The sequence below is a fragment of the Myotis myotis genome, unplaced genomic scaffold (assembly GCF_014108235.1).
Source record: "Myotis myotis isolate mMyoMyo1 unplaced genomic scaffold, mMyoMyo1.p scaffold_m19_p_17, whole genome shotgun sequence".
NCBI lineage: Eukaryota > Metazoa > Chordata > Mammalia > Chiroptera > Vespertilionidae > Myotis > Myotis myotis.
In genome coordinates, this window is record NW_023416321.1 from 2,147,431 (window position 1) to 2,160,138 (window position 12,708).

At 55.2% G+C, this 12,708-nt stretch overlaps 2 protein-coding genes across 7 annotated transcripts; one reads left to right on the forward strand and one right to left on the reverse strand.

Annotated features, from left to right (window-relative positions):
* Positions 1–55: 55 nt before the first annotated feature.
* METTL23 (methyltransferase like 23) lies at positions 56–4,502 on the reverse strand. Of its 2 annotated transcripts, XM_036338872.1 has the most exons (5): positions 4,159–4,502; positions 1,947–2,051; positions 736–973; positions 561–645; positions 56–429 (listed from the first exon to the last, which is right to left on the reverse strand). In XM_036338872.1, the coding sequence occupies exons 1-5, from the start codon at positions 4,180–4,182 to the stop codon at positions 264–266; spliced, it is 618 nt and encodes a 205-aa protein (XP_036194765.1). In that variant the 5' UTR covers positions 4,183–4,502; the 3' UTR covers positions 56–263. The 2 variants fall into 2 exon arrangements, with proteins under 2 accessions (XP_036194765.1, XP_036194766.1); XM_036338873.1 differs by lacking the exon at positions 4,159–4,502 and having other exon boundaries at positions 1,964–2,051.
* A 166-nt stretch (positions 4,503–4,668) lies between these two features.
* Positions 4,669–9,981, forward strand: JMJD6 (jumonji domain containing 6, arginine demethylase and lysine hydroxylase). 5 transcript variants are annotated; one of them, XR_004972623.1, is made up of 7 exons: positions 4,669–5,009; positions 5,412–5,800; positions 6,236–6,522; positions 7,315–7,450; positions 7,882–7,975; positions 8,664–8,802; positions 9,582–9,719. XR_004972623.1 is itself a non-coding variant. In XM_036338865.1 (6 exons), exons 1-6 carry the CDS (start codon positions 4,881–4,883, stop codon positions 9,711–9,713), a joined length of 1,212 nt encoding a protein of 403 aa, XP_036194758.1. In that variant the 5' UTR covers positions 4,669–4,880; the 3' UTR covers positions 9,714–9,981. The 5 variants fall into 5 exon arrangements, 4 of the variants coding, with proteins under 4 accessions (XP_036194758.1, XP_036194759.1, XP_036194760.1 ...); XM_036338865.1 differs by lacking the exon at positions 7,882–7,975 and having other exon boundaries at positions 9,582–9,981; XM_036338866.1 differs by lacking the exon at positions 9,582–9,719 and having other exon boundaries at positions 8,664–8,841.
* Positions 9,982–12,708: the final 2,727 nt, after the last annotated feature.

Sequence of the window (12,708 nt, forward strand, 5' to 3'; positions counted from 1 at the left end):
TCCTTTCTCATGACCTAATTGATGCCCTATTTTAATGACTTAGGAACAACGTGAGTCCTTAATAGGTGTTTTAATTTTTGTTTCCATGGCTGTGTATCCCACAAGTACTGGCTAGTAGACACATCACAGTCTTAAGGCCAATAGATCTGACCATCTTGAAACCCATGGCTTGTACTCTCAGGCTGAAGTGGTCTGGATCCTAATGGGCATGCCAAGTTGCTAATCGGTGTCAACATTGTCCCAAAACAGCTTGTAGGTGTAATTCAGAGACTGTCCTTTGCAAAGGAGATAACCAGCATTTCAACAGTGTGTCTTCCTGGAAGGGCAGATTCTGCTATGTCTTCCTTGTCTGCATCAAAAGACACCAGCGGAATGTGGACACATTTCATATCCCACTTGTAGATCAAAGCTTCAAGTGACCAGTCAGCACTGAAAAATAAACTCTAAAATTATTTTCCTGCTTTGCTTCAGATGTTTTTTTATGTTATCCTTTGGCGTTGGTTACTAAGGCTTAATTTAACTTAATAAAAATTGAATAAGCCAGGATTAGTTGGGCTTACCTTCTTACCTGGTAAGTAGACCACAATTGGACCTTGGGGTTCTTCTGCATCAGAAAGTATACTGTAGTTAAAATGTCTTCAAAGTCTAGGAAGGAAGGGCTTATTAATACAGACTTACTACTTGCATTGTATCTCTGGCCAAATTGGCTATTAGGCAAAAAAAAAAAAAATGTACCTTCTGGTTCAAAGAACACATCAGCTGCAAGAATAATATCTTGGGGTGGCAGAGCCAGAAGGTCCAGAGAGAGGTGACCCCATGTCAGTCCCACAACACGCACCTGCGGCAGGTTGTTCATTTGGCAGCTCTGCCGACAGACTTCCAGGCAGTGAGGCAACTCTGAGCTGTCAGACAGTGTCACCTCAGCGCCACATTTTGCAGCTATAATTCCTGGAAGGCTCACTCCAGCTCCAATCTAGTACGTTTAAAAGATGACATTTGAAAGTTTGTCTACAACTACAAAGAATTTGGATCTTAGTTCCCATTTCATCCTTGTGAGCAGTGTGTTTTTGAGCTTATGTCTATAAAACATGCCATGATTAAAGCGCTGCCTTAACCTGTAGGAACCCTGGGCTTTGAATTTGGCAAAAGCCTGTCTGATTCCTCTTAATTGGGTCAAAGTGCAGTTATAATCTCATACAGGGCCCTCCCTGTATTCTGCAATTGACCTAGTGCTTCCAAACTCCATGTGTGTCAGGCCGTTTCATTGCTTAACATGCCCAGAGAAGTGGTCTTGGGGAACTTGCTCTGTCATTTTCAGTTTTCATGAGTTAATTGTAGGGCGTGCTGCCTCTAGAAGCTCCAGGGGGGCTACATGCACAGCCAGCTACTGATTTTAATTGTTTTTATGTGATAAAGCCTGACAGGTCTAGAACATGGCTTTGTACAAAAGGATTTTTCCATTTGGTTTAAAGTGACAAGGCATTTTAAACAATGAGTAATGCCAAGGACTGCTTTTGCATTCCAACTGATTGAAATAAAAGCTTCCCATTTCCAGTCTGAGGATGGGCGTGTTAGAGCCCAAATGACCCTGCTGGGACACCCTAGGAAGATGGCCTTGACTGCTTCCCTGCCCAATTAGTCACTTTGCTTCATGCAGTAAGGGCCAGACAGTAAGGATTTTAGTCTTGGTGGCCACATTCTTTTAAACACCATCTTACAAATGTAAAACTCATCCTTAACTCGCATGCCTTAAAAGCTGGCCAAGTTACCCCGATTTTAAAATGCTAGGGCAAAAGTAGGTTGACAGTATGGAAAATAATACAAGAATAAACTTTCCATGCAGCTGTAAACCTACTTTGCCACACCCTGTATTGAACAAAAGCCCAAATAACAAGCATGTAGACGTCAATCTAAACTGTGTTTGAGACCTCAAGGGCACATTGTACCTCTAAGATAGCCTTGCCTGGTAGAGATCTTCGGTGAAACCACAGGTACTGGGCCAGGACTACAGCACAGGGCCAGACGTACATTCCGTACTGAAGATGCAGGACCTGGAAAGAATTTTTGTACAAAATACAGCAATTACTGAGTGCCTGACTGGCATCCATTACAGAAATGACATTTCCCTGCTCTCCAATTCACATCCTACGGGGCGGAGGGGGAGTATATATAAAACTGCTATACCATGTGGTAAGCACTCTTCATTCAACAAGCATTTATTCATTTATAGCTTAACTATTCAGGGCTGAGAATGTCATTCTCATGAAGCATATATACCCTACTAGGGAGAGACAGGCAGCAAGTAAGCAAAGATTCTTGGTTCATGATAATGCTATAAGCACAATACATAAAGGGGGTGATGTGAGAGTAATGGGGGGGTGGGGGGCAATGACCACAAGGTGGCTGCACTAGATAGGGAGAGAGGGTGATTCAAAGGCCCTGAAGCAGGAACTAAAGGCTCTTGCTGGACAACAGCACAGACGGAGGGGTTGGAGGCAGGGTTTTGTAGTGCAAGCAGAGGCCACAGGAAGTATAGCTTTATTTATTTTTTAATGCAAGAAGATATCAGAGGGCTTTAAGCACAGGCATAACCTGGTGTGCTAATGGGAAACTGGAGGCCCAGGAAGACATCCTTGAAGAGGTCTGAGTGGCCATGAGTCTCTGAATAAACGCTTGTTGAATGAACAAATGTCTGCAGAGTGCTTGCCACACGGTGTAGCAGTTTTACATCCCCTCGAAGGAGCTGGGAAGGCCGGCAACTTACAAAGCCTTTGAAAAAGCAGAGAACTGCGAGAGCGTAGTATTTCGTGAGGCAAGAACAGCTCACAGCTCTGCAATGAGTGCCCGAGTTCCACTCCAGATCTGCTTTACCAGCTGTGTGACCTCACTCACGTTACTACGTCTGTGCTCGGGTTCCGCAATTACAAAATACTATCTCACTGCGTTAACAGGAAAACTCAATGCCAGCTACTTAGTGCCAGGCACCAAGCAAGCACACAAAGGTAGCTACCATTAAACCTACAGTTAGCTATCGTTAAACCCACTGCAACACGCAGGTCTGTTTTCTAGAGCAAAGGGTGCCTCTAGGGGGGTGGTAGAAAGGGGGCTGAAGTTGTAAAAGTAACAGGTGAAGGAACTAAGGCCTGAACCTAATCCACTCAACAAACATGAGTGCCTAAGATATGCTAGATCCTGTTCTACCTGTAAGGGTGCAGTGTGAATAAAAGAGCAAAACTGCCTGCCCTGGTAGATTTTACCCAGGAGGACAATGGGGGATTTCTGGCCAGAGTTGTGCAGATTTGGGTGTAAAGAAAAGGGGCTCTGCCCTGGTCAGGGTTGCTCAGTGGATAGAGCGTTGGCCTGAAGACTGAAGGGTCTTGGGTTCGATTCCGGTCAAGAGCACATGCCCAGGTTTCAGGCTCAATCCCCAGTAGGGAGCGTGCAGGAGGTAGCCGATCAATGATTCTCTCTCATCACTGATGTTTCTATCTCTCCCTTTCCCTTCCTCTCTGAAATCAATAAAAATCTATTTTAAAAGAAAAGAAAAAGGGCCTCCATTTTCACAGGGAAAATCTTCTTAAAATTGGGAAGAAATCCAAGTGGGTATTTCAACGTGAAGGCATTAGCAACTGTCAGAAATGGGCTCCACGTAAGCTGTGTTTCCTCTGGAAAGTGTTACATGGCACAGGCTGCTGTTAGAAACCAAATGAAAGACGGCAACGTGAAAATGCTTTGAAAAACCTGACGTACAATTACTGAGTTTGGGGACATTCGAGAGCTGAAAGGAAATGACTGTCAACCCCGAAACTTTACTTGATCAGTGAGGGTTGGAGCTCCCGTTCCCAGAGGAAGCTTAATTTAAGAAGCCCTTCAACAAGATCAAAGAAAACATTAGGTGGTAAAAATGCCATTTTTTTTCTGGCAGGAAACAGTCGGAGTGGATTAGCTCCCTCCCGGCAGAGTCCCCCGATTCCTTACTGAAAGACGTCACATGCCAAAGGCTTCACCCCAGGCCTCGCGCTCTCTGGTCCACCCTAAGGCAGGAGGCCGGACCCCGCTCCCCCACACCCCTCTCTGCCTCTCCTCCCGGTGGACTGAGAACCGCTAAGCCAGGGCGCAAGGGCCGGAAGGCCTTCGGGCGGGTGCCGCTGCACGCACCTGCGGGACGCGGACCTCCAGCATGGCCCCCTCCGCTCCCAGGCCCGGCTCCTCCGAGAACCGAAAGCGCTGGGCCCGGAACACATGCCCTCGGAGGTCACGGCCGCCCAGTGAAGAGCCGGTGGCTCCCGGGAGGGCCGGCAGCAGCGGGGGCCGCCGGGCCGCCAGGCTGCGCACGCGGGGCCCCGGGGCCGGCTGGGCCGCTTCCCCGAAGCCACGCGGGCCCGGCGGGCCCCTAAAACCTTAAGCAAGACGGGGCAGCACCCCTCCGGCGGCGGGGCGGCAGCACGGAGGGCAGACCCGGAACCAGGCCACCGGGACACAGACAGGAGGCCCGCGCGGCCCGCCAGCGGAAGTCGGCTGCAGACAGGCGGCGCTGCCGGAAGTGACGCGCCGGAAGCCGGCCGCGGGGGCGGTGCCTCGGCAGCCCCGACCTTCCCAACATGGCAGAGACCCGGCGTCTGTGAAGGAGGGTCCTGCGGGCGCCGAGGCCAATGGCGGGCCGCGAGCGGCCGGGGGGCGGGGAAGACGGCAGCCGCACGCCCAACCCGCGGCCCGGGAGGTGGTTGGGGAGTGAATCTTCTGGAAGGCGACCTTAAAGGCGCCGGGCCGAGCGAAGGGCGTTGCAGTGCGGCTGTCGCCGGGGCCGGGAAGGGGCGCGTTGGTGGCAGGAGGCGGGCTGCGCGGCGGTCGTGGCGGAACTCGCTGGTGACCCTCGCAGGATGAACCACAAGAGCAAGAAGCGGATCCGCGAGGCCAAGCGGAGTGCACGCCCGGAGCTGAAGGACTCGCTGGACTGGACCCGGCACAATTACTACGAGAGCTTCTCGCTGAGCCCGGCGGCCGTGGCGGTGAGCGCGCGGGCATCGCGGGCCGGGCCCGGGGGCTCCGAGCGGCCGCACACCTTTCCCCGGGGCCGGGAGGGCCTTCTTCCTCCCCTGCCCGGGTCGCTGCACCCTCACGGCTCTGGCGCCCGCAAAGGAAAGGCCTGTGGCTCCTCGATCCTCTTGGACGGCGGGACCCGCGGGGACCCGGCTGTCCCAGGCCCCAAGTGGGAGATGCGAAGCCGCCCTTGGTGCCGTGGCTCTGGGTGCGTCGTAGCGGCACGCGCGCAGGTCCTCCCCCCACCCCCACCCCCGTGGAAGCCAGAACAAAAACCTGGCTCCTTAGGAATGTCACTGCTGGTTGGCCCTGGGGGCACCTTCAGTTGCCTGGTTTTTTAAAACTGGGTAGGTCCTCTCTGCTTCCCTCAGGATAACGTGGAGAGGGCGGACGCCCTACAGCTCTCGGTGGAAGACTTTGTGGAGCGATACGAAAGGCCTTACAAGCCCGTGGTTCTGCTGAACGCCCAGGAGGGCTGGTCCGCGCAGGAGAAATGGACGCTGGAGCGCCTGAAGAGGAAGTACCGCAACCAGAAGTTCAAGTGCGGGGAGGACAATGACGGCTACTCGGTGAAGATGAAGATGAAGTACTACATCGAGTACATGGAGAGCACGCGGGACGACAGCCCCCTGTACATCTTCGACAGCAGCTACGGCGAACATCCCAAAAGAAGGAAACTTCTGGAAGACTACAAGGTGCCCAAGTTCTTCACCGATGACCTTTTCCAGTACGCAGGGGAGAAGCGCAGGCCCCCTTACAGGTACAGCCCCCCCCCCCCCCCTTACAAAGCAGTGAGTGGTTTCCCCTTGGCTGCACCTGGGACTGGCTTTGGGGGCTCCTGACGCCCGGCGGGGTCCAGAGGCTCTGGTTGAATTGGTCTGGGTGCCGCCTGGGCCTCGGGAGTTCTGGAAGCTCCCCAGGTGACTCAAACGGGCGAGCGAAGGCAAATCGCTGAGCTGTGAGGGAAGTTGTAAGTCCAGCGCTAAGCCGCGTTAGTGGTTTTCCTTTTTTCTGTTGGTGATCAGTCCACCCACAATTCACTCAGCGTTTCTAGGTTCCAAAATTTGTGTAGTCTTTGCAGCAAAGATGACACAGTGTAGTGTGTGCCTGCAAGCTTGTTGTTTTGTGGGATGTGTGTGGGGGGGGGGTGTGTGGTTAAATTGCTCTTCACTTCTTGGATGCTTCTGTCCTGTAGGTGGTTTGTGATGGGGCCCCCACGCTCCGGAACCGGAATTCACATCGACCCTCTGGGAACCAGCGCCTGGAATGCCTTGGTGCAGGGCCACAAGCGCTGGTGCCTGTTCCCCACCAGCACGCCCCGGGAGCTCATCAAGGTGACCCGCGACGAAGGAGGGAACCAGCAGGATGAAGCTATCACCTGGTTTAAGATCATCTACCCCCGGACACAGCTGCCAACCTGGCCACCCGAATTCAAGCCCCTGGAAATCTTGCAGAAGCCGGGAGAGACTGTCTTTGTGCCAGGTACAGATGAACTGGAGCAAGTGCTCTCTGCGCGTAGTGATCTGTCCTTTTGGAGCAGAACTGCACAGAGAGTGAGTGAGTCCAGGAAACCCCTGCAGCCGACTACAGAGCTGCCTGCCCACCTCTGACAGCGAAATGCTGCTCTGTTGTCGGGTGCTGGGGGCCTGCTGTCCACTGTCACCTCGATACATGACTTGGTCACCTTTCTGCGTTTCGGATCCCACTCGTTTTTACCCTTAGTTTCACTAATGTCTTACGTATGTTCTGTGACTTGTGCACATTTCTGTAACTTGGGGCTTGATACGGTGTCGTACTGGGTGGGCTCAGCCAGGAGGTAGTGGTTTAGAGCCTAGAGGCAGGAAGCAGTTCCATACCTGATGCCTCTGACAGGTTAAGAGTTGGGAACAAAGGCATTTCAGGTGGACGTCCTCCTCCTGAGGCTGGAGAGCGTGCTGCCTTCACAGTGGGTCACAGCTGTGAGTGAGCAGGAGAGAACACGCTTTCTCTATAAAGGCCCAGAGAGTGAGCACGTCAGCACTGGCCAGACGGCCTGTGTCGCTGTTGCTCAGCTCTGCCCTCGTAGCAGGGAAGCAGCCATGGCAATCCAGAGTGAGTGGGCACAGCCATGGCCCAGTAAAACTTAGCGCAGGTCGCCCTGCACCGTCTCGGAGGCCCCGCTGGTGGGAGCAACCCGCTTCTGCAGTTCACGTTCAATGTTGTATACTGTTGATGTTCTAGAGCGATTGGGCACAGAACCTGGCCCTACGTAACCGTTCACTTGTTGGCTTTCAGGAGGCTGGTGGCACGTTGTCCTCAATCTTGACACCACCATTGCCATCACCCAGAATTTTGCCAGCAGCACCAACTTCCCTGTTGTATGGCACAAGACGGTAAGAGGGAGACCAAAGTTGTCCAGGAAATGGTATAGGTGAGAGCCATTTTTTTCTTATTTGTGCTTTATTCCAATTTCTACCGGAGAGAAATGGAAAGAGCCCGCCGTTGCGATGCCAGGGGCTGAACTTAGGCCTGGCAGAAGCTGGGGCTGATGAGTGCGCAGGTGCAGGGAGAGGGTCAAGGTCAGGGCTAACTCTCAGGATGCTCCAGCCTCCAGGTAGCAGGTAGCCCCGCACTGTTGATCAGAGCGTCAAACACTCGCGTAGTCGGGGTCATTTCCCCTTTTGTTGTTTTTTTTTGTTTTTCCCCCAGAGCTTGCACAAGCAAAGGAAGCCATTTTGGGGGGGTTTATTTTGCTTGTTTCTTTTTCTTACCCAGAAGCATTATTCCCGTTTGAACTTACTCCCTTCGGTCTTAGGAGTGAGGTCGCTGCCCTGGAGACTTAGCTCCTCTGTTTATCCACAGAACAGATACAGCACGGGCAGCGGCACTGCAAGCCACCCCCAGCCACCCCGTGCCACTGTGTCCCAACCCTGACCTGGAGGGACCAGCTCTCGGGGTAAGAGGGATTCTGGCTTGTTCAGGGCTCAGCCCCTGCCGAGAGGGCCAGCAAGGGTGGTGGCTTCGTTCTCCCCAACTCCAGGCACCTGAGGCCCGTCGCCCTCCGCAGGCTGCCGTGTGCTCCATGGGCCGCTCTGTAGGCCTTCCTCCGCAGGGCTTGTCCCTGTCACGGGAGATGTAGATGCCACGTTAGGTCCCGAGGGGGGGCTGCTGCCTCCGATGGCCCAGTTCCGTTTTACCCTCGATGCTTCTCACAGACCTGATGGTTTCTACTCTCACCAATAGAATTTCATTGTCAGTGCGACTCCGATCATAGTGCAGTGCTGTGCTGTGGAAAGGGGGGTTCAAACAATCAGCCAGGAAAAGCGCAGGGAAAGTGAGGGAGAGAGACTTACTCCCAAGGAGAAAAAACCAAGTCAGGGGACGTGGCCGCGAGGTGGCAGTGCGCCGGCCCGTGGCGCTGGTGGCGGGAGCATGTGGAGCTCAGGTTGCTTCCGGAAGAGCCTGAGTGTGTGGGCTCCGGCTCCCAGCCTGTGGACTGTGTCCCCGCCACACGACAGCCCAGCTCCCAACAGGCACCTGCCGTTCGCCGGCGCCTCTCAGCCAGGTCTGGGCCGCAGCCTGGGAGCTGGCCTGTGGCTGTCCGTGCCTGTCCCGCCACTGAGAACGCACTTCCTGTCTCCCAGGATCCTGAAGCAGGAGCACCCCGAGCTGGCGGTCCTGGCTGACTCGGTTGACCTTCAGGAATCCACAGGGATCGCCTCCGACAGCTCCAGCGACTCCTCCAGCTCCTCCAGCTCCAGCTCTTCGGACTCGGACTCGGAGGTGAGCCCCGCTCGCCGCCAGGCCTCCAGGGCAGGTCCCGCGGAAACCAGCCGTGACTCCCTCCGCCCAGGCAGGAGGGAGAAAGATGGGGAGCTTTTCGCTTTCGGGAACCACCATTGCTTCATCCTGCCACGGAAGGGCTTTGCCCAGCTCACAGCTCTGTGTGCACCAGCCTCAGGTTAGAGGAGAGCTTGCCAGTCCAGTGAGGAAAGGCCAGGACCTCACGCTGGCAGACAGCGGGCCGGAAATTCAGGCCCCAAGCATTCCGACCTCAAGGTCCAGGTTCAGATTTTCCCTCTGGGTGGTGCATTGTGAGCCTAGGAACCCAGCAAATTCAGTGACTTGCTAAAAGCTAACATAGCATTGGGTGAGAGGGTCCTGCACCCTTAGCAGATGCGACTTCTGTCTGGTGGCTGCATGCTGTGCTGATTTCACCCTTTCTCGTGGCGGGAGGTGGTGTGTTTTATGAATGGCAAGTGCGGTGCTTACCTTCATGCATCAGGCTGTGTTGGTCGAGTGAAATTCCATGATGCAACCTCCAGATGATGACTGACTGTTCTCAGGGTGGTGTCTCCTCCTGTTAGAGAACACGGGGGACACTGCCTCCTGCGGGGAGAAGGGGGTTCTCGGGGCACCGGAAACGTCTGATGGTGCTCGGACTGCACTGTGGAGCAGTCGCATGGCTGCTTTGCTTCTGGGGGACGTGGACCATCCGAGTGCTGTCTCCTGGGGCCAGAGGTTCCGTCCGGTTGAATTCGTTTTCTCTCCTCCGTGTCCAGTGTGAGTCGGGGTCTGAAGGAGACGGGACGATGCACCGCAGGAAGAAGCGGAGGACCTGCAGCATGATGGGGAACGGGGACACCACCTCCCAGGACGACTGCGTGAGCAAGGAGCGCAGCTCCTCCAGGTGACCGGCCAGCTCACGCTGTCGGAGGACATGCCGCGGCCAGGGCAGGGCCGGGCCGGGGCAGCCTGTGGGCTCTGCACACGGCAAGCCGAGAACGAGGAAGAGGAGGAGGACGCTCCTGCGATGAGTCCACTCAGCATTTGCTACAGTAGCTCTTTCGTCTGCTACCAGTGCAAGTTACCATGGCTTGTTTTAGGCGTAAAGGCAAGAACCTATGTGGATGGTGCCAAGGAAACCCTGTACATTATTTAATAAAAATGAAATGCATTTTATATCTTTGATTTTTTTTCCCTTTGAGAATACCAGAACCTCTTGTCGTGGTCCTGGGGGAAAGTAGTGACTCCACCGTGTGCCCTCGATGGGGTGCCCTGCACAGGGAAGTCCTCACAACGGGAAATGCGAGGGGACCCCCTGGCATCTGCAGAGCCCGAGGCGGGCCGCTCTCCCACTTGGCCAGGCTGCTTTGCGGTCAGAAGCAGCAGCTCCAGCTCTGGTGGAGTCAGGTGACCGGAACACCGCAGGCTCCCTGCCCTGGTGCTGCGCTCCCCTCCCCCACCGGGCAGGGTGGCCACTTCTGTGTGTGGAGGACAATGAATGCGCACCCTAAGGCCGTAGTCGCCTATTATCTGGATGGTGTGCCTCCTCCTTTTTATATTATTTTTTTCTCCTTTTTAAAGAACTTCACTGCCATCCTCAGGATGCTGTGATCTTTCCCCCAGCACTGCTCTCCGGCTCTCACACTCACCCGCTCACACTCACCCGCTCACACTCACACAGCTGCTCCTCTCCCGACGGCAACGGAAAGAAAACAAAAGCACAAGGCTGTTTGCCGCCAGAGGGCACGGTAGCCGGTCAGTGCTGAGAGTCAGTGCTGAGACGTGCAGGGCTGAGACGTGCAGGGCTGGGACGCAGCGGCAATGTGAACTTGAGAGATCAGCCGCCCTGTTTTTCCCCAGGTGCCAAAAGTGATTCCTTTTTGACAAACAACATCTGGAAATAACGGGTCAGGGATGAGGTGGGGACAAAGGAGGGGAGTGGGGCCGGGCGATCAGGACCAGGCAGGAGGTGGGCACCCAGGATCCTTCCTTTCTACCCGCCAGGCTTGAATGGGGCCAAAAACAGTGAAGTGAAGGTACAGCGTACAACGTCAAGCTGCTTTAGAGACTACTCTCCAGACAGTTTAAAGCCAACAAGCTGGGCCATGAGAGAAGGGATCTTGGACTGAACGAGTGATGGGGAGGAGCAACGGGGCATGTTCAGAGTTGGGGCCCCTGCCCTGGCTGGTTTGGCTCAGTGGACAGTGCGTCGGCCGGTGGACTGAAGGGTCCCGGGTTCAATTCTGGTCAAGGCATGTACTTTGGTTGCAAGCTCCTTCCCAGCCCGGGCCCTGGTTGGGGCTTGTACAGGAGGCAACCAATTGATGTGTTTCTATCATATCAATATTTCTTTCTGTCTTTCCTTCTCTCTTCCACTCTCTCTAAAAATCAATGGAAAAAATAGCTTTGGGTGAGGATTAAAAAAGTAGAGAGTGGAGTCCCAGGACAGCCAAGACTTCAAGAGGACGGAATTTGGGAATGAGGCACCAACGGCTTTTCCTTCAGCTTGGAGAACCCAGGGCTGCACGCAGGTGCCTCCGCACTGCGATGCTCAGGGTGACTCCTCTGAGAGCCTCCAAAACCAGGAACATGGTTCACACTTTGCCCATTTATTAATCATTCAAGCATTCAGCACCTGCTTGAGTGCCAGGCGCTGTCCTAGCACCAAGAGTGCTCCTCCGGCCCAGCACACGGGCCGCTGTGTGCTTGGTGCCCCACGGCCGCTGGTCGGGGTCGGTAACGCCGCGTGCAGAAGTCCTCGCTGCTCACAAGTGTATGAGATCGTCGTAAAGAACATGATCACCATTCCAGCTGATGCTTAGCTTAGCAGCGGCTTCTCTGTAAATTAGCGAGAGGCACGTAAGGCTCGGCCAGCAAGTTGCTGGCGTAAGTGCTTTGCTATCGCGTTGGCGGTTCCGCGCGGCCGGGCGGGAGTTGGGCCTCTGGGCGGGAGTGGGGTGGAACCGGGGCTGTCATACGTGCTCTGAGTGCTGCCTGGGAGCAGGCGTATTGGCAGCTTCGATGCCCGGAGCGTGTGTGGCCGTTCCACAGGTACGGTGTCACGTGTGCTCGCTGCCCGTGTTCCATGTGGAGTCTGTTTCTCACACTCCCGCCCCAGCCCTGAATGTCAGGGTGCAGCAGGGCCAAGCTCGCCCTGCAGCGGGACCCTGTTTGCCACGCCTTCGCTTTAAAGGAAGCATCCGGCTGGCATCTTGGCTCAGTCAGATGTCGGCTCGCTTTTCCAATCGCATGAAATGCTTCCTCAGCAAAAGCCGGGACCTTGTTTTTTGCAGCTTTAGGCGTTGTGTTTGCCATGGACGCTGACAGCCTCGCCAGCGCTGGGTTTATTGGAAATAGCGACTGTGGGGAGTTGGGAGGGTAAAGAAATAATGTCTTTGGTAACAACATATTCAGAGCAAACTTACCCTGGAGAAACAGAGCAGCGGGCCTCCCCTCCCTCACTCGCCTCCCAGGCATCAGAGTGCTGCATTCATGAACCGGGAACGGAGGGGACCCCACGCCATTGGAGCTGAGTTCCAGAAGCCTGTCTGGGGGCGCGCTTTGTGCTGAAGGCGGCCGGGGCCACGGGAGGGCATTCGCAGGCAGGAGCTGGGAACGGCCCTGAGAACGCGGGTGAGGCCGCCCCGGGAACGCAGTGCTGTCCACCAGCCCAGCAAGTGGCTGTGGTCTCATTGTCCCACAGGAAGTCCAGGGCAGTTTCCGGGGGCTCCCTGGCTTTCCTCGGCCCAAACTGGCACTTACATTTCCAAACCCTCTAGAGGGCCCGCTGGACGGGGCTCACCCCTCCTCCGGCCTCGGATGCGCTTCCCAACGAGTCTGGGCTCTGGTCCCCCGGGTCTGTCGCCCCAGGGGGCGGGGTGTCGGGGCGGGTCCGAGGCGGGG